The sequence below is a fragment of the Labeo rohita genome, chromosome 5 (genome assembly GCF_022985175.1).
Source record: "Labeo rohita strain BAU-BD-2019 chromosome 5, IGBB_LRoh.1.0, whole genome shotgun sequence".
Classification (NCBI taxonomy): domain Eukaryota; kingdom Metazoa; phylum Chordata; class Actinopteri; order Cypriniformes; family Cyprinidae; genus Labeo; species Labeo rohita.
In genome coordinates, this window is record NC_066873.1 from 13499092 (window position 1) to 13519668 (window position 20577).

General features: G+C 38.5%; 2 protein-coding genes across 2 annotated transcripts; one reads left to right on the forward strand and one right to left on the reverse strand.

Moving 5' to 3' along the window:
• Positions 1 to 753: 753 nt before the first annotated feature.
• On the forward strand, positions 754 to 5157 carry LOC127164765 (nucleus accumbens-associated protein 2). The gene is made up of 6 exons (XM_051108822.1): positions 754 to 1020; positions 1313 to 2157; positions 2254 to 2430; positions 2565 to 2670; positions 2893 to 2990; positions 3239 to 5157. The coding sequence occupies exons 2-6, from the start codon at positions 1362 to 1364 to the stop codon at positions 3772 to 3774; spliced, it is 1713 nt and encodes a 570-aa protein (XP_050964779.1). The 5' UTR covers positions 754 to 1020; positions 1313 to 1361; the 3' UTR covers positions 3775 to 5157.
• A 249-nt stretch (positions 5158 to 5406) lies between these two features.
• LOC127165119 (xenotropic and polytropic retrovirus receptor 1 homolog) lies at positions 5407 to 15930 on the reverse strand. Its single transcript, XM_051109440.1, has 11 exons — positions 15880 to 15930; positions 15626 to 15778; positions 15452 to 15532; positions 12686 to 12898; positions 12416 to 12595; positions 9669 to 9837; positions 9235 to 9426; positions 8721 to 8881; positions 6051 to 6187; positions 5600 to 5758; positions 5407 to 5467 (listed from the first exon to the last, which is right to left on the reverse strand). The coding sequence occupies exons 1-11, from the start codon at positions 15928 to 15930 to the stop codon at positions 5407 to 5409; spliced, it is 1557 nt and encodes a 518-aa protein (XP_050965397.1).
• Positions 15931 to 20577: the final 4647 nt, after the last annotated feature.

A 20577-nucleotide genomic window follows, 5' to 3' on the forward strand; every position in this document is an offset into this window, starting at 1 on the left:
AGAAGACTGGAACACGTCAGTTTGTCTCTAATAGCGCTGACTCACGCCGTAGCCCGTCGGCGTCTCAGCATTAAAAGCCAGCGAATCAGAGACAGAAGCATAGCGCCTTCTTCCCCACTTTGCTGAGAGACACTGCTTTACTGCCCCACTGCTCTGTACTCAACTCTTAGTTGCACACTACAGTCTTTCAGCCATCCGCCTCAAAATGCTTCTCGGTTTGATGTAGTGATCTGACATTCAGGGCAGCTTTGAGGCTGAGTCTCTCTCTTTTCTTTCTCTTATCGGTTGAGTATCTGTCTGATGCCGTGTTGGCACATCTGATTGGGTATGCAGACTCTGTACTGAGCATGCCAGCCTGTGACAGGGACTGCAATGCAGAGCTGCTCTCCTGGCACACACCATTTGTCTGCCCTTAATGTAAATAATCCTGAGCACGGAGCCGATCATGGCAGAGACTGCTTCTGATGGATTACGTGTCTGGACGGATTCGGGTTGGTGCATGCAGGGTGCACGCTCCCGTTCTTGTCTTTTCTTCGCGTGTTGACGCTCAAATAAAAGTGAGCCATAGCTCTCTCTCTCTCTCTTTCTGTCTTGCCTGTCTTTTGTCTCCATCGCACATGAACACGTTTACTCTCTGCAGGGCAGTTATCCGCATCAGGCTCTCTCTCTTTCTCTGTCTCTCTCTCTCTCTCTCGCTCGATCTCTCTCTCTCTCTCTCTCTCTCTCTCACTCTGTGTCCTTAAATGACTTTCCTTCAGTCTCACTCCCTCCCCCTCTCTCCCTAGTCTCTGTGTCTGTGCCTATAGCCTCTCTCCCCCTTTCTGTGACATACAGTAGATGGTGCATCGATTGCACACAGACGCTTGCTTTCCCTCTCGCTGGCTCAGTCCTGTGCGGGGAGGAAGCGGACGGATTGAGACGTATCTCTCTGCTTCTCAAGCTACCTTTCCTCATGCTGAGCTGCTGTGAGGAGCCTGCCTGCATTCTCTCTCTCTCATCTCGGAAGATTCTGCTATAGAGGTCAGGTAGTGGCGGGGTGGAGAGGGAGGGTGGGCGGGTGGGTTTGTGGGTCACTTTTCAGCTTCTTTTGAATACTCCAGGCAAGCTTATGCTGAGTTGCCAAACATGCAGACTCTAGTAATGTTGGGGTGAAGAGAGCTGTTTACCAAGGGAGTTGCTGTGCAGCATTTCTGTCGCATTTTTCTGCTGTGTCTGCACCAGATAAACATTGTGTGACTTTTGAATCTAGTCATTTTCTGTTTGTTACCTCATCAAGCCGGTCCACCTTCATTTTGACTTTCTGCTATCTTAGATGTCTGGTGAGAACCTCCTGTCTTCTCCAGAGATCTGAAACGGGCATTATGTCTCAACTCCTGCACATGGAGATTCCAAACTTCGGCAGCACTGTTCTGGACAGCCTGAACGAACAGCGGCTGCTGGGCCAGCACTGCGATGTGGCCATCATGGTCAACGGACAGGCCTTCAAGGCCCACCGCGCCGTCTTGGCGGCCAGCAGCCTCTACTTCCGTGATCTGTTCAGCGGTAGTGCCCAGACACTCTTCGAGCTGCCCTCGTCCGTGGCCCCGTCCTGCTTCCAGCAGATCCTGTCCTTCTGCTACACGGGCCGGATGACGGTGAGTGCCAGCGATCAGCTGATGGTCATGTACACCGCAGGCTACCTTCAGATCCAGAACATCGTAGAGCGAGGTATGGACCTCATGTTCAAGGCCAGCGCTCCGTACTGCGACTCGCAGACATCTGCCACAGACGATCCCCCGAGCCCAAACAACAACAACTCCTCCCTGTTGCTAAGCGACCAGCCCACAACTGTCTGCAAGATCAAGGAAGAGAAGCTGGAGACCCCGGTGTGCGCTCAGAACGGGGAACTAAAGCACTCCGAGGAGGACAGGGGACCAAGGGGCAGATCTTCAAGGAATGGCACTCTTTTCTACACAAGTGGAGGCGTGAACGGGGTCATACCTGTGATGCACGCTTACGAGCACTCGACCCGAGATCACGCCAGTCCCGGTGCCTCTAGCCTCCCGACCACAGACAGCCCAACTTCACACCAAAACGAGGAGGAGGACTTTGAAGACGACTCATACGAGAGCCTGACCAACGGGAAGATCTTCGGGGGATCGTCCGGGATCTATGGCAGTAAATGTCTTTTAATGGACTTCTCTTTTGCTCCGTTTCAGCTCGAAACACTACGGATTTATCCCTGTGAGTGTGATCTGTTGTCTCTCTCCCCAGTACAAGAGAAGATGGAGGTGTCCTCCCTGCCTCTGTCCTTGGAGAACCGTTTCTGCGTACTGTTAGGAGGAGACAGAGAGGCTCTGCCTGCCGGACTCATCAGCCAGATCGGCTACCGTTGCCACCCCGCTCTCTACACGGAGGGCGACCCTGGAGAGAGGCTGGAGCTGATTGCAGGTGAGGCCTGAATAATAGCAGCCTGTCTGAAACTCCATGTCCATCTGAATTATTTATCAGTTCAGACTGAGTCATTTGAGTCACTGATTCAGAGCTAAGGTCTCCTTGTTTCTCTGTTGTTGGTGCTGGGGAAGGATCTGGTGTCTTCATGACTCGCGGGCAGCTGATGAACTGTCACCTCTGCGCCGGGGTCAAACACAAAGTCTTGCTGAGACGCCTTCTCGCTGCTTTTTTTGACAGGTCTAAAACCTTACAGATGTGTAACAAGTGTGCATGTGCATCTGTCTGAAAGACCAAGAGCTCAGCTCTGCAGTAAAAAATAGCCAAGCAGAGATGGAATCAATGTTCTCACATTCAAATGTTTCAGTGTATTGTGTTTGATAACTATAAGGACCGCATGGTGTTTTGGAAAAATATTGTGTGTGTGCCCTCCAGTGGTTGACTATGGTATTTTGACTGCAGGAACACACTGGCTGACAGCTGTGGGACTGGAATACGTTCCTCCAACTGTGATCCGAATCGCAAGCCACTGGACAGTCGCATACTCAACACAGTGAAACGTGAGTGACCCTTTCCTATGCTGTTACAGCAAGCAGAATTGACTCTATTTAATATATGCTCCTAGTTTCACGGTGTATGATTCCTTGGTTTGCTTTTTTAAAGTTTGTCTTCAAAATCTTTCACCACAACTTTCCTTGCCTACAGTGTCCACTTTTCGTGATCCTATATGTTACACTGTAGAAGTGAAATAGTTTAAATGTTGACTTGAAGCATTAATATTCCTTTTTTCTCCCTGCTTTATCATTAGTCTACTGTCAGAACTTTGCCCCTAACTTCAAAGAAAGCGAGATGAATGTGATCGCCGCAGACATGTGCACCAACGCCCGGAGAGTTCGCAAGCGCTGGCTCCCCAAGATCAAGTCCATGCTTCCAGAGGCGATCGAGGTGTACAGGGGGACTGCGGTCCTGAGCCAGGTGGAAGGAGCTACCCAGCCAGGCGGTGGCTTTCCCTTTGAGTCAGAGTTCAAACACCTGGCAGCGTCAAATCTGACTCTGGAGCAGCATCTCTATGGAGACTGCAGAGAGACACTGAGGAATGGCTCTCACTTCAATATGGAAGAAAGGTCCCAAAAAGGTGAAGAAGCCAAGACTGAGCCATCCCGAGCCAAAGAGCCAGACAACCCGCAGGAAGTTGAAAGGCTTCCGGAGAGCCCCGAGAGAGCGGCCAGCGTGCTCGCCCTCAACCCTGCCAGCAAGAAAGGGGAAAAAGAGCGTGCAACCAGCAGCCCCAGATCACAGAGAGAGGAACAGAACAGACAGAGACCACAAAAAGACGATCAGTGACTTCCTCCACTTCATACTATTAAAAACTGGTCTGCAGCTTCTCACACCAAAAAGGATCACTATCAGTAAAGGCAAACCTCTAATGCCACTGAACATTACATTAAAGCTGCATGATCATGGGAACTGGACATTTTCCAGGATAGACTGAAAAACATCTTCATTAACTACAGTTGTGATAACAAGTTTACCTACCCCTTGCAGAATCTACAAAATGCTTTTTAAAAATAAATAAATAAGGGATCGTAACAATTCCATTTTAGTTTATTACTCACCTTACAAAGCCTTTTGAGAGATATTTACAGTTATTCCACAAGACAAAGTAATTAAATTTATACAACTGAGCCTTTTCAAAAGTTTACACACCCTTGGATTTTAATATCACATACTGCATCCTCAAGCATCACTGACTGTTTGTAGGTCTTCTGGTTTGTCCTGAGCAGTTAAGCCGTTTTTGACAAAGCCTCCAGGTCCCGTAAGTTATTTGGTTTCCCAGCATGCTCTGCACATTTAAGTTCTTCTACAGTAGCTATATAATGCTGATATCCAGTTTTGCTGCTCTAGACAATTGAGGGACTCATACAAAACTTGTTTTGATGCTTGAGGCAACTTATAATATTAAGAATCAAAGGTATGTAAACATCTGATTAGGATTTTTGTGTAATTTATTTAGTTTTTCTTTACGCATCTGTTATGCAGCTTCTTCAGGGCAGTACTAAATTACTAAAAAAACAATTTTTAAGATCTTGTTTTTAAAGAACACTAAATGTTGATTCCCCAAGGGGTATGCAAACATCTGAGCACGACTGTCTAAGAAATCGTAAGGATCTTTAATGAAGCCATTTAAATGAAGCATACGTAAATACCGGCACATATACAAGCCCAGTACATTAAGGCAATCTGCAGTGCGTTTTTTATGAATGCATGTGATGCATAAGCTCTGGCATTTCTGACTAAATACTCTTGCCAATTACAGAAACAAATGGATCATGGACTTTTGCATGGCAAAACAAGTGAAGGACAAAGGCTCTCCTTAATATAACACGACTTACATGCTTCAGAAATCAACTATACTGCTTTGACTCCAGCAGGACAGTGGGGTTGCTATGTACAAAGCTGACTGTGGGACTGCTGAGTTCAGTACAGTAAGGGAAGCTGAACAGAGAACAACAGTTCTCTAGAGAGTAGCCTGGACTCTCAGTTTTCCCTCTCAAGCTTTTTAATCTTACTCTTGTTCTCAAGCTGCTGTATAGTAAATGCTTGCCTGTTTTTTTGCATATCAGCTGGTCTGGACATTTGAAACGTGATTGTATGATTGTTTTTGGAAGCGAAATAAAGGAAAGGATTATTTTGAGGGATAATTAGGTTATGCCTATTATTGTTTGTTAAAAAGGACTTTTGCTTGATTACAATGAAATTGATTTAACGTGGATTAAACGTGAAAATATTAGCATAGTTTTACTTGAATGCGGAAAAACAATACATGTGAAATGTCTCAATAAGGTCAGAGATAGTTACAGACTTCATTATTGTTAATAGGATTATCATTTTTAATCTAATATCTCATTTGCCTACCTGCATTACTCAAATATCTTAAACTGAATTTTGTTCAAGTCTACAGACAGATTTTCGTCCTTAAATACATGGATGAAGCTCTGCATCTGTTCCCCCAACAGGCAGTTTTGTCTCCTTTACCCTGCAAAAGAACAACATTGTTTATTTTCCAGACAGCATTGACTATGTTCTTTGAATTATTAAACTACTAAGATGGAACAGATTCAGCAGCTGTCCAGAAAATAACCTGTGATTTGGGCGAGGTAAACAGCACATTGTGGTGCGTGTGATGATTTTGTGATGATCTTTAGATGGCACATCCTGATCTTTTTCCAGATGCCTCCAGATGTTGCTGAAATCACGAACGGCACAACATCTCTCGCAGTTTTTCAGTTGCTCGTTCTCTAGCCGAAAGAGATTCCAAATAAAACGTCTGGTTGAACAGAAAGAAACAATTAAGGAGGTAAATACAATGAAGTGAATTTTACAATTACAATGAAATGTTTTGACATAGAAAGACTTAAATAGTTTTTTTCTTGTCAAATATAGTGTAATAATCTTTTTTTGCAGTTTATTGCTCAAAGTAATCCTGAAAATTTCTCCTATGAGTCAGCAGTCACTCTAAAATTTAAATTACAGCAAAATGTAATTTGCGCTGATCATCCAGGATTACAAGTTTCCATACTCGCTGTCTTGCTGCTTAGAGCGTGTGACTGAAATCTAACCTGAGGACTTCCAGTGGTGCCAGCAGGGCACTTGCTGTGGCAGCTGCAGCTGAATCCTTCATCTGAGCCAGGAGGATATTTATAGCCCAGGAGACCCGCAACAGCACATCCGCCAGCATGGCTGCATAGTAGTATGACTGAAAGAGCACATCTCTCAATATTAAAGAATATTCAAGAGCTGTTGCGGGTCAGTTTGACCCCTTATAGCCTCTAACAGAGATTGAATGTCAGCTTTTCAGCCTGAAACTCATGAGATGCCAGTGTAAAATGCTTTCACTGTCACTGTCACCACACAAGACTAAGTAACAAACAACAAATTGTGACTTTTAAGCTGTGATTTGTCATGTATGGCCAAATCGAGCAAACAATATCTATGCCTGATCTTACACACAGCACAAAAGGGGTTAGTACACTGCTATCTCTAAGTTTTTCTAACCCAGATTGAGATTTAATATCTAATTTCTGTTCAGTGTGGGTCAGATAGACATTTATGGGTATGTGCAAAGGAAAAGTTCACCCAAAATGTGTAAATGTCAATTTTGCTAACCATCATAACTCAATCAATAAATCTTTATTTCTTATAAAATGATATCCTGCTCAGTTTTGATATAGTGAAAGTCTATAAGGATTGGGGATGTCAACAGGGTTGCCAGATCTTACAAAACCAGACTATTGGCCAATCAAAACTAGCCCAATGACCAATTACACTTGAAAAACTTGAAAATCAACAGTCTGTTTTCCATCTTGGGGGTGCTAAACCTTTATGTATAAACTTTTTGACAATTTGCAGTTCACAATATGACGATATGATAGTCTATGGTCTGTATGGCAGCCCATAGAACTGCTTGCAGGAAAGTTATGAATTTGTCACACGGGTAGAGGATAGTCTCAAAATTTTTTCCCCTCGTAATCGTGTTAACGAATTTGACAAAATAAATTCAAAAATGGACATGAGGCCATATGCTAACTACGCATTTTGAGGATTTGGACCAAACTTGGTACATGTTATACCAAGCATGACCTGAGGGCATGAGTAGTTTCGACACAGCACCACCTAACGGCCAAAAATGATGAGTGATCTCGTTCAATTTGGAGAAGCATACCGAATCAAATGATACCTAATTTTCCTGTGTCAGCCATTTTGAGGGTGGACCATTTTGTAGTACAATGCTGTATTTTTCAAACGCTTTTGCATATTGTGGTGAATCTTATGAATCTTATAGAACCACTTGTGGGATAGTTATGAAATGTGGTACACAGGTAGAGGATAGTCTCAATAATAATCATAGCAAATTTTGAGTATCTATCTTTAACTTTCTAGTGCATTTTTCCCTCTTTTCCTCTTGTAATCGTGTTTAAAACAAACAAATTTAATGAAATTCATTCAAAAATGGACATGAAGCTATATCCTAGCAATGCATTTTGAGGATTCGGACCAAACTTGGTATGTTTTACCAAGCATGACCTAAGGGCACATGAGTAGTTTCGACACAGCACCACCTAATGGTAAAAAGATATTAAAATTTGACATATTAAAATTTGACATTTCTGAACAGTTTGGCCAAAAATAATGAGTGATCTCATTTGATTTGGACCGGCATACCTGAATTTTGTAGTACAATGCTGTATTTTTCGAACGCTTTAGCATATTCTTATGAACCTTATGAATCTTATAGAACCGCTTCTGGGATAGTTATGAAATTTGGCACACTGATAGAAGACAGTTTCATCATTAACCACAGCAAATTTGAAGTAGCTAACTTAAACTCTTTAGTGCCACCAACTGGCCAAATTTGCACTCATGTTTCTGCTAATAACTTTTGAACCCTAAGGTCTAAAAGCAGTATTTTTTATAATTTTTAATTTTACGAATAATCTACATTTTCACACTCGTCCTAGATGGTTCGTCCATGTTTCACAAAAATTGGCTCAGATCATCTTCAGAGCATACTGGCAAAAAAGTTATCAATAGCTTTTTGATTTACCAAACCATTTTCGGAAAGCAAATTTGACGAAAAAATGCACAAGGCTGTATCTCTGCAGCGTTTTAGTGGATTCTGACCAAACTTGGTATGTGTTCTAACGAGCATGACCTGGGCACATGAGTAGTTTCAGCACAGCATCACCTACTGGTCAAAAGATATAAAAAACAGACATTTTTGCTTATATTTTGCTGACCAGTTTGGCCAAAAATCATAAGATTGGTCTTATTGGACGGGCGATACCTAACTTTCCTATGTCCTACTTTTCCTATGTGACGGGCATTTTGAGTTTTGTAGTAAAATTCTGTATTAACAAATGTCTTTAACAGGGTTCTCCAAACCTGGCCCTAAAGAGTTACCAAACTGTGGATGGTTGCTGCTTGCAACTATATTTTAGTCTTATTATTGTTACAATATGAATATGGAAGAGTAAAATATTTGAATACAAACCTGGCTGTAAAGCTCTAAAATTAAATAATTAATTATTTCTTCTAATCCATATTACTCATACACTATATTCCAAGTATTCCAAAGGCAATACTATAGGATTGTATAAAGATAAGACCAAAAGTTTGTGGTGAACCATTCCTACAATATACCATATACTATATATTATGCTGACAAAGACAATCTCAAAACCAAAAAGCTGTTAATAGAAATTGTGTTACAAGTGTCTGCTAACTTTTACCTGTTGGGAGAACAGCAACTCGTCTTTTAGCAGGCCATTTCCCTCAAGTAATCCCCAGTCCATCCTTAAATCCCAACTCACTGTAACTAGAACACCTGTACAGGTAGCCATGGCCCATATATACAGGTATATCCTCCCTTCCACAAGCAGAGTAGATCTCTCTGTCACACACACAGACTGAGCATTATCACACTACAAGGTCCTTTAATATCTTAGTGACTAATTATTTGTTTTTTCATTATGCATTGCTTGCAGTAACCATTAAATATGCTTAGAATAGTTATTTCTTTGAAATACGAGAACACTTATAAGATAAAGGTGCACTCAGTCATTTTATGCTCTTGTTTGTCTTCCTAAATAACTAATACAATCAGTGTAGATCACAAATTACAGTAAGTGCTCTCTGTAAATAATGCTTAAAATATTATACTCAAACAGCTACTCTATAATCTACAATCTCAGAATTTTCGGTTACTTGCTGGAAATATTTATATCCATTTATTTGAGTGTGTACCTCTGGCCATGTTGTAGAGGCCGGCGAATGTAACCATAAGAAACACAGTGAAGTATTTTCCTGCATTCAGGAGATGTAGCGTGTGGCCAGTGTCCCAGAAGCACCTCAGGCATTGTGCAAATCTCAGCCATGGTGGAAAACACTGGATCAGACAGGTTACAGCCATACTATACTGTCCACAGTCTAGACTCACTGTAACAAACACAAGAAAATCTCAACAAAAACATGACAGGAATTATAAAGAGGTTTCTTGGAACATATAGTTCTGCAAACTTTGATAAATAAGTCTGTCCTAAAACTTAATATTACTAAGACACTTTGATATGAATCCCATTTTCATTATAATATATAATATATAATATAATATAATATAATATAATATATATAATATAATAATACCGGGGGCGCAAATACACCAGCAATTAGATGGTTACCTGCAGATAGAGAGCTGTCAGACCACATATCTCTCCAGCTGATCTGATAGGTATAGAAGCACAGCAGATCCCTCAAGCCAAGAAACAGAGGGCTCAGACTGTTGAATTGATCAGCTAGCCAGCATTCTGCAAAGCCCACAGGCTGGAAGGGGGCTGCCAAGACCTTACTCTGTATAATATGGACATTTTAATGCATAATGAGGATACTGCATATGATGATGAATTCTCTTGAGAACACTGCTGATAAAGTGTACTATTGGTAAAACTTTGTACAACAAGACTCTACATATAAATACATATACCCTGGTTATTAAAACAGACACATTTTCAACATGAACATTAAAGTGTCTGCCAAGGTCAGCTATAAAATAAACTGTGAAACAGGACTGTTTTGTACCCACAACATTCTGAAATATAATTTATATGTAAAAACTGCTGTATGTATTTAAAAATATATGCTTTATTTAAGAAATATCACACAAACGTTGTTGCAGGATTCAACACAGCACTGATAGTCACTGCCACTGTTAAATACAGCCCTGCTAATATTCAGACCAGCAGCACACTTGCAAGTGTGGTAGTGTTTTTAATGTATATACAATATTAATAAACAAAACAATTAAATGAAGATATTCATATTGAAGAAAGTTATATTAGATGTAACAATATTAAATGTTTTTCCCGTCTATTTTTGCTCTGCCAACAAAAAGTGTTCAAATGAATCCAAAGGAGAATAAATCATAGGGCATCTTTGCACATGAATGAATCAGTTTGTGTTTCACGAATCAGTGAATCAGTGTTTTTGAATGAATCAGTTGAATAAATAATGCCACCACCCACACTTGCGGTCTGAGCCACTTGACAGAGTGGGTATGCGAGAGAAAGTAAGTGTACAAGATTGTCTTTGGTTGGAAAAATGGCAAATCTCAGTTCCCTTAATGCACACTACAGTTGAGGTCAAAAGTTTACATCCCCCTTTTCAGAATGATTAAAAATTTTATTTATTTTACCAAAATAAGAGGGATCATACAAAATGCATGTTATTGTTTATTTAGTACCTGAATAGGATATTTCACATAAAAGATGTTTACATATAGCCCACAAGAGAAAATAATAGTTGAATTTATGAAATTGACCTGGTTTAAAAGTTTACATCTCCTTGATTCTTAATACTGTGTTGTTCCCTGAATGATCCAGCCGTGATTTTTTGTTTAGTGATAGTTGTTCATGAGTCCCTTGTTTGTCCTGAACAGTTAAACTGCCTGCTGTTCTTTAGAAAAATCCCACAAAGTCTTTGGTTTTTCAGCATTTTTGTGTATTTGAACCCTTTTCAACAATGACGTATGATTTTGAGGTCCATCTTTTCACACTGAGAACAACTGAGGGCGCATATGCCGGGGGGTTAAAAACACTCTTTTTACCTTGTCAAAATCAGCTCTTTTCAGAGCGAGCCATTTTATTGCATTTGCCTTTAAATGCTAATGAGCTCTGCTCACTCCGCCCCTCTCTTCTGTGAGTTGATGAGCTGCTCTGTTTACTTTAGCTGCATTTATCAGTGAAACTTGCTAACTAGCACATTATTAAAAAAGACGATTTGCAGAGAGGCATAAAAAACCCTTATACTCACTTCTGCTGTATGAAGCTGGATCACAAATGATTAGCGCTACAATAGATGGATTTATGTAGATCGCCGGGCAAATTTCCTTCAAAAACGAAAGTAACCTTAATCCCCTGTTTATTCAACGGCTCAGATGTCGGGAGTAAATGACGACTGCTATGTTCATTATTACATCCAACAACATCAGTAGCTCAATCTGAGTCATTCTTGTCTTCCCCTGCACACAATGGCGGACTGTTCTCAGCTCACTCAGGGTGGGTCTAAGGTAAGACGGCCGTGTCAATCAACTGAAGTGGAATGGGTTTTTTGACGTCACACAGACAAGATGCTGAGAATGGCTTGATTTGAAAAAGGGGAAATTACTTACAAAGATGAAAAAAATACCACTGGAAGGATTTTTATCATTTTGTCACACACTGCAAACACGCATTTATGTTCAAACAACATGTAAAAGTGAGATTTTCATCCAATGACCCCTTTAAAGGTGCATATTAGTATTTTAAGTGTATATTAGAACATAAAGTATTATATTAGTATCTTTTGAAAAGGTACTGTCCAAGAGACAGTTTGGTACCTGTTTTGTACTGCACTATAAAAAACAATTTGTTGAGTCAAATTAAAATAACTTGTAACCTGGCTGCCTTAAAATTTTAAGTTCAGTCAACTCAAAAACAGTTTATTCAACTTGAAATGTTAAATTATACTAAGTGACAACTTAGATATTTGAGTTGAATCAACTTAAAATTTTAAGGCAGCTGGGTTACTTACCCATGTGTTAAGTTTAGCAAACACAAATATCTAAGTTGTTGCTTAGTACAACTTAACATTTCAAGTTGACTAAACTTATTTTAGTTAACTAAACTTAAAATCTTAAGGTAGCAGGGTAACAAATTATTTTAAGCTGACTCAACAAATTGTGTTTTTTATTTTTTACAAAATGTGGGTGTACTGATTTAACCTGCAGAGAAAACTACAGAAAAATTTCCACCACTAAAACACAGACTAACAGTCTGTCTGAGATGCACAAAAAAACAAAAAAAAACAAAAAAAAAAACAACACACACACAGACAAGTGGAGTAAATACAAACGAAAAGTCCCTGCATTAATCATATCTTATTCATATCTTACCATTGTGACCATGAGCCAGCGACGAGCCTGAGTGTGAAATATGGAGAAGGGGTTTAGTAGCAGAAACAGGAGGAAGCTGTGAAAAAGTAGTGGGTGGAGGTGTTGTGGGACCGACAGCATAGCAGGGTGAAAATTAGCCAGTACACTGATGCACCAGCACACAGTCAGACCCCCAGATATCTGCATTACACAGGCAAACATATGAGGCCTCAGCACAGTAATCACAATATTACTAAACATGCTCAAATATGTAATTTCACTGTAACTCACCTCAAATATATGGTAGTATGAGAGGTGATCTCTGGGATCCAGTCCAAAGATGAGCGTGTGATTTATTGCTGATATATTAAAGCAGTACAGGTTCAGTCCGATCAGGAACAGAAATTCTATCAGCAGGAAACTTCCCTTGTAGAGCTGCAACTGAGGCTTCAGGGGCTCAAGGTCTGTTTCGTTTAACACTTTCGAGATAATTGGATATGTTACCTACTTAGAACATAACCACTAACAAATAGACACAGAGAGATATGACTGGAAATATACCATTCTATCATAATTATATTTTTGCATGCAGAGTACATGATTAGTGAAGAGAAATGGGGGAAATGAAAGATTTTACGAACCTCTGAAAGCTATAGTGGTAAGTAAAGCCATGATGAGGCCACAAGCAAAGCCAATCCGAAACATTATCCACACTCCGACTTTCTTTGTACAGAAGAACAAAAAAACTATAATGTGTACACTGTAAAAAATGAGTGTAATTTTAACTGTAAAATACTGAAATAATGCTACAGAAAAAATGGTAATAGGTGAAGAGTAAGTTCCTGTACTATATACGGTTTTTGGAAGTATAAACAAACAAATCACTGTTTAATTTACAGTAAGAAACTGTAAAACAGTGTGACAGTCCACATTTGAAAGTATTTTGTTTAAATAATCACGTTTCTTAATAGTTTTTCTTATCAGTTTTGTAAATTTGGGTTTTATGTTACATCTTATGTTGTTTAATGAATCTTTATTGCATAATTGTTGTGTTACTATGATGGTGTTTTGTGTTTGCGTGAATGACTTTTTGTATATTAGTATATATTTCATTGTGTGGGAAAAGCTATTTGTGATGAACTCTGATTCTTCAAGTGAATTCCCTTACCAAAAAGTAGTATACTTCAAGTTTATTTTATTAAGTATACTTAAGTAAAGTTCAAGTATATTTTTAAATATACTTTATGAAGTATGCAAATATTAGTGTACTAGAAGTATACTCGTAAGTGTACTATTTCAATACTCATTGGGACTAAATTGGCCCACTTTCTAGTATATAAAAGAATACTTTTAAGTATAGTTTAAGTATAACAGTAGTAAACTTTGAGTACACAAGTTTACATCAAATTTTTTAACTTGTACTGCAACTAGGCTAAGTTTCAGAAATAAAAAACAAAGAAATAAACAACATTTTGAACAAAAAGCTGAGAAAAGACTATGAATTGGATTCAGAATGATAAACAAAACGTAGATAGAGTCGATCAACACCTCAAAGCTTTACAGCCATTATTACATCTTCACTGGTTGAAATTTTATTCCATAACGTTACAGTTTTGATGCTGTTTTATGTCTGATGATTGTGTTAGATTACACGTGGGAGCATGTTGTTTAGGTTTCTTCTTCAGTTGTGTTTTCTGGGAAATTCTGTACAGAAGATCCCCCTACCATATAAGAATGAAAACAGATTCTAGGAGCACAAGTATAGCTCAAATATATTTAGACTTTTTTCTAAGTATAAGTCAAGTATATTTAAATGTCATTTTAAGTATATTTCTGAGAAGTACATAAAAAGTAGACTAAAAGTATACTTTCCTATTTTTAGTTTAAAATAAGTATACTAACAGAACAGTTAAATAAACTTTGTTTTCGTAAGGGTTCCTCCTTTACCACCTGCATTTTTATGGTGGTACAAAACAGATTTTAGTGTTGATAAATTTGCTGTTTTATATTTAAATTTTCTTGTTTGTAAATTACAGTTTTATACTATAAAAGGTACAGTTTGTTCTGTAAATGCGTTTACAGTTTTTCTGTATTTTTTACTAATTTATTCTGGCAACCACAGCTGCCACAATTATTTTGTAAAAACTCTGGATTTTTATTATTTTTTAACAGTGTATGTCAGGGGTGCCCAACCCTGTTCCTGGAGATCGACTTTCCTGCAGAGTTTAGTTCCGACCCTAATCAAACCCACCTGTCTGTAATTATCAAACGCTCCTTAGCTAGTTCAGGTGTGTTTGGTCAGGGTTGGAGCTGAACTCTTCAGGAAAGTCGATCTCCAGGACCAGTGTTGAACACCCCTGGTGTATGTTAAATTAATTTATCTTTCTATGTGAAATTCTGACTAAATTGGCTTCAGTGGTCAAAAACGGCTTAAGTTTTAAAAAAGAATGGGAAAGCACTAAAAGGCAAATGGTTAATATAAGGACAATAGTGACCCTGAACCACAAAACCAGTCTTAGTAGCCAAAAATACATTGTATGGGTCAAAATGATTGATGTTTCTTTTATGCCAAAAATCATCAGGATATTAAGTAAAGATCATGTTCCATGAAGATAATGCTGTAATTATTTTTAAGACTTAATTTTGATTAGTAATATGCATTGCTAAGAACTTCATTTGGACAACTTTAAATGTGATTTTCTCAATATTTTGATTTTCTTTGCATCCTCACTGATTTTCAAATAGTTGTCTCTCGGTCAAATGTTGTCCTATCCTAACAAACCATACAACGCTTATTTATTCATTCAGATGATGTATAAATCTAAATTTAAAAGGCCAGGCCCAGAGATCGCTTGTGATGCTAATGCTGGTTCTTTAATTTGCATATTGTCTGTAGATCACCTGCAGAAATTTCCTCTCCCGTGGGTGCTTTTATGGCATTGCGGTCTCATGCTAATTCGCCCTGTTTAGTAATCATGAACTGGTAAACATAATTCAGTACACTTGCTGATTCAGAGCCACTAGTTTTATTTCACAGGTGAGGCTTTTTGTTCTTACTGGTGTTTTGTCCATTGGTGGGATTTCAAGTCTTTTCATCGCTCTCAATTTGTCACCCCCTTCCAGCTGAATCATGAACGTCTGTAGAATCACATTCAGTTATTTATTCAGGGACTGGATGTCTTGTGATAAATAAGGTGAACTAAAGGAACAGTTACAGTGCTACATTCTCACCTCCAGCTTAGACATGAGGTGTTCACATTTGCCTCTGTCTGTGTTGAGCAGGGATGTGTCAAGCATCTCATTTCTCCATTTTAGGCCACGTTCACAACTAAACTTTGAATCGTACTTTATAGTGACCTTGCAGAAACACTTGTAGTTGAATTCCTAGACATTTGAGCACAATTCGGCATATTTTATGCTGCCATTTTAGTTATTAAGGAAAATATTGTACTTGTAACTTTAATGTTAAAAATATGGATCTTCACCTGGTATTTCTGCAGAAAGGCCAAGCTCAGGTAGAGTTCACCAACTGCCATTTTGATTTGTTTTAGATTGGTGCTTCTTCTTTTGGTAGGTGGGAAAACACTGATGACACGATTATCACCTTGAGCTTTGGAATCACAAACTTCCGGAGCTACAATTCCAAATGTTGCCAATCTGTTGTGAGCTTCTGATAGTTTCTCTATAAAACAGAAATAGCTAATAGTGCGAATATACATGCATATGTAAACAATCCACACAGTGTACTTTAGAGTTGTCTACCTGAATAGAAGAGGTTCACCTTGTTCAGCTCTTCCTCACAGCTTTTGAAGAACTCCTCTGTCACAGATCTTTGACTCTTTCCTGTAAAGTGTTTTATTATTACTGATAGATGAATGAAAGTTTAGTCATAATGTTATCCATTTACTCTCTGCATACAGCCATTCACATCTCAATCCTTTCCCTTATTAAGCATTCAGCTTTGCGAAGTTATTAATGATTCATTTGACCTGCTTCACCTTTGATAGTGTGAGGATACCTGCCATAGAAAGTTGAAATCTATCATGCATTTAATTTAAAATGGAATAATTTATGAGATTATACTGCTGTATATGACAGTCATAAATATGCCTTGGCAGCATTCATTTTTTTAACTCATTTTAATAGTGTAAGAATCATGCAAATATGCAAAAGTCTAGGATACATTATTTTAATAGCGGAATACTAGAATTCAGCAGTGAAAACGACCCAACGTGCTTATGCTCTTACCGTAACAAATGAGGTTAAGCCTATCTTCCTTGTTCAGCAGAGATTTCAGGGTCTGAAAAACAACATGCTGTCATTTATTTGGTTAAGTAATCACGTTAAGTTAAATTTTCAACTATTAGAGTCTATAAAAGCTTGAAAGATTAAAACAAAGAGTGTATCCAGGAACAAGAACCCGAACTCACCTCATAGCTTATATATTGCTTTTTCCATTCAGGAATCATTTGTAAAGCTGGGTGGTTAGAAAATGTCATTAGGATTATCTGCGAACCAGCACTGAGTGATCTTCAGTGTTTCTCTAGGTGTGTTTGTGTGTGTGTGTGTGTGTGTGCGTGTGTGTGTGTGCCACATAACAATAGAAAGTATGAGATGTGGAGGGAGGGGCAGTCACAGTGCAAGAGCACGAAGAATCACTAAACTCATGTATAATTCAGTGGGTCATCTAAGCATTTAAACACACTTCTCATACAGTTCTAGATCATGATCCTTCTTATTTGACGCATCTTCTCTCTTTAGCAGGTAAACAAAGCATTTAAGAAACATATATGGGCAATTTTAGAGAATTGGTGCAAATTGCTGTCCCATAACCAAAAAACACATTTAAAAACCATTTAAGTGTTTCAATCTTAGATGTTTACTAAGATCCTGCAATTGCACTTTATTTTAAGATGTCACTGTTACATTGTAATTATACATTTAAGTACCTAGTAATATTAAGTACTTGTACTTACTATGTGGTTAGGGTTTGGAATAGGGTTTGGTTTAGGGTTACTTGCATGTAATTATGCATAATTAATTGTTATTATAATAGTCAGTACATGTAACGTGTAACAAGGACATGTGTATCTATTGAAACCCACAATAATATTTTAAATATCAGTAAGTGTAATATATACTGTATAAAATAATCATTTTAGTTTCAACTGGGAGGTGGCTGCGCCGAACCTAACCCCTAAATTTCATCTTATGAAAATATTTAAATAATTAAGAGTATATATGTAACATGTTATGTAAAATATCTGTAATATATTATGTAAAAAAAAAATATGTCCTACATTTTTCATGTCACTACCGAAACAGTGAATGTTTTAGTCCATTGGCTGAGACTGATTTTAACTACACCCCTACATTTAAGATGAGGAAATATTCCTCAAGTCTAGTCAAGTCAAGTAGAGCTTTATTGTCATTCCGCTACATGTGTGGACATACAGTGGAACGAAATGTCGTGTCTCGCAGGACCACGGTGCTACATAAATAAACATACAACAATAGACATAAGAGCAATTTTTAAACCTATACATAGCTAACTTACAGAAGAGGTAATCTAACTATACGTATAAACAGTTGACTATACACATAACCTAAGACAGACTATACAAGTACTTTTCATAATATTGTACAATGTTGTGAATGATATTGTGCAAAAGAGGTATTTAAGGTTAAAAATCAAGTAGTGCAATGTGATTTGTAGTGCATTCACAAGTAAACATTTGTGTTATCTTATTGAGTCCTTGTAACATGGAGTGTTAATAAGAAAGTGTCTGGTGCATATACAGTAGAGAGAAGAGTGTGTTTCTACGGGTGGTTTGTCCAGCCCACTCACCTGTGTGTAGCACACTCAGAATTGCAGTGTTCCTGTGTCCCTCTCTCTCATAGCTACATGGTGAGTACATGTACCATCATTTTGAGGTAAATCTGTTAAAAAGTATGAAAAATTTGTGTGTCACTATCGAACACCATAATTAAACTGTTTTTTGGGAGTTATTCCTTAACATTTAGTTTTTATTTGTGTACAACTACTCAGAACTGTGCTAGCTAACCATGTGCTGATTAGCATCTTTGAGTAAGGTTCAAAAAGTATCTAGAATTGTCACTACTGAAACAGTCACGGCCGAAACATTTGGTGACGTTTCGGTAGTGACATCTTTTTTGTTTTTTTTGGGTGTTATCCCATAAAATTGTCACTACCGTAACACGGTCATGACCAAAACATGCCATCATTGTAACAGTAGTGACAAAAGAGAACACACAATCCTTTATTTGGGGGAAATAAACTACATTTTAGAACGGTTATGCAAATTTGTAGTATTTTAGTATGTTTTATAGGAAATTCTCTAATGTGATGTGGTCACTACTGAAAATGTGCAGTCACGACCGAAACATGGGATGTTTTGTCAAAAATAAAGTATACTGAATTATCAGCTAAGATGTTATGTTTGGTTTTAAAGGGGTCCTGTTATGCTCTTTTACAAAGTCTTGATTTTGTTCCGGGGGTGTACTAGAGCACACTTTCATGCTTGGTGGTTCAAAAACGCATTATTTTTAACATAATTTACATTTTTACAATACATCTCTCCCAGCCTGGCACATAAGGCTCGATTAGTCCCGGGTTTAATGAAGGCCTGCCTTCCGAAAAACAAAATGTGTTGTGATTGGTTAGCTGTCCCACTGCATTGCGATTGGTGAACAGCTTAGACGGTGTTTCAGCACTGCCACGCCTCTTGTCAAAGAAGCAAGTTCAGTGTACAACTGTTAGCGCAAGCTAGATTAAAGTGATTCTTACGTTTTAAATATGGATATTTTTCTTACAAAATCGCATTGATTCGCTACAGGAGGCCAAAGCTTGGGAGTGCCGGGATCAATTTTAATATAACTCCGATTGCATTCGTTTGAAAGAAGGAAGTCATACACCTAGGATGCATGGAGAGTGAGTAAATAATACGCTACAGTAGTGCTGGGTCTTTTCATCAGCCTGCGAGATCGTCAATACATGATATTATCCTGCTAATGTATTTAATTATTTACAAACTTAGTTTCATTGCCTGAAACCAGCTCCAGCATAAGGCTAAAAGCAGCCTAATATTATCAAAGAACATCAGCACTGATTAGCCTAGCCTATTCTAGTGCAAGTTTATGCATTTTAAAAAACACTCGCATTATAAGTGAAGCTATCTACACTATATGATGAATAAATCTCTTACCACACACTGCACACGTCTGTGGTGCGTTACGGCTCTGACGCACAACTGGAGTAGATCGTGGCTTCGGCATGTGTATCGACCCCCTGTACTGCACACGTCTGCGGTGCGTTACTGCTCTAAAGCGCCCACTCTAGTCAATGCTTGTGTTTATACCCGCTGCGCTGCGGCTTGTTGAAGCAGTTCTCCGCGCTGCATCGCTAAAGTTAGGCTAATCCCCCACCTTGTCCCTACCCTCCCTCCAACAATTTGAATTTCCGTGGGCAGGATTTATTTTAATGATATTCCAATGGACTGTGTTGTGACATCATTGCATGCCGAAAACAAACGTTGTAGTCCAAAGGAGCCGTTTGTTGTAGTTCTTGAAAAGGGCTATCTCCTTTTGGAGTGGACTTTGAGATTTGTGACTTTGTAGATCTTTTTTATGCCGAAAGATACACACCACACACTGACTAAAGTTCAAAAAGTGAAAAAGCATAATATTACCCCTTTAATGCATATTCAAACTAATGAATCCTTAAGTTTGAAATCAGTATAACCAACTTTTTGCCTTTTACAAAGAAAAACTGGATTCAAAATACAACAAATCTCATAAATCACACTTGAAATATTGTTAAAATTGTAATTGATTTACCTCTGAAAACTTTTAATAAAATAGAAAAAATATCTATTTACAAAAATGATGACAGCAACATCAATATGCATCAATAAGGTCAATATAACCCTTCTTATTACATTACATATTACTGTGTTTCGGTAGTGACAAATTTGGGCAGACGACAAAAAAACGGTAATCTACTGGCAGCTGTGGTTGCCAGCATCTTACTGTAAAAATACAGTGTGCTACTGTTTTTGAAATTAACAGCAAAATGCCGTTTTGCCATCTACAGTATACAGCTGCAATTTAGCAGCACATATCTGTTAAATTACATACAATATGAGAAATAACCACACAATTAC

Coding starts and splice junctions, on each gene's coding strand:
- LOC127164765 (XM_051108822.1), top strand. CDS start 1,362: ATGTCTCAACTCCTGCACATGGAGATTCCAAACTTCGGCAGCACTGTT. Junction 2,158..2,253: donor ATCGTCCGGGATCTATGGCA/GTAAATGTCTTT, acceptor CTCTCTCCCCAG/TACAAGAGAAGATGGAGGTG. Junction 2,431..2,564: donor GAGGCTGGAGCTGATTGCAG/GTGAGGCCTGAA, acceptor GTGCTGGGGAAG/GATCTGGTGTCTTCATGACT.
- LOC127165119 (XM_051109440.1), bottom strand. CDS start 15,930: ATGGCAGTTGGTGAACTCTACCTGAGCTTGGCCTTTCTGCAGAAATAC. Junction 15,779..15,879: donor CCTTTCTGCAGAAATACCAG/GTGAAGATCCAT, acceptor TCAAATGTCTAG/GAATTCAACTACAAGTGTTT. Junction 15,533..15,625: donor ACCTCATGTCTAAGCTGGAG/GTGAGAATGTAG, acceptor GTGATTCTACAG/ACGTTCATGATTCAGCTGGA.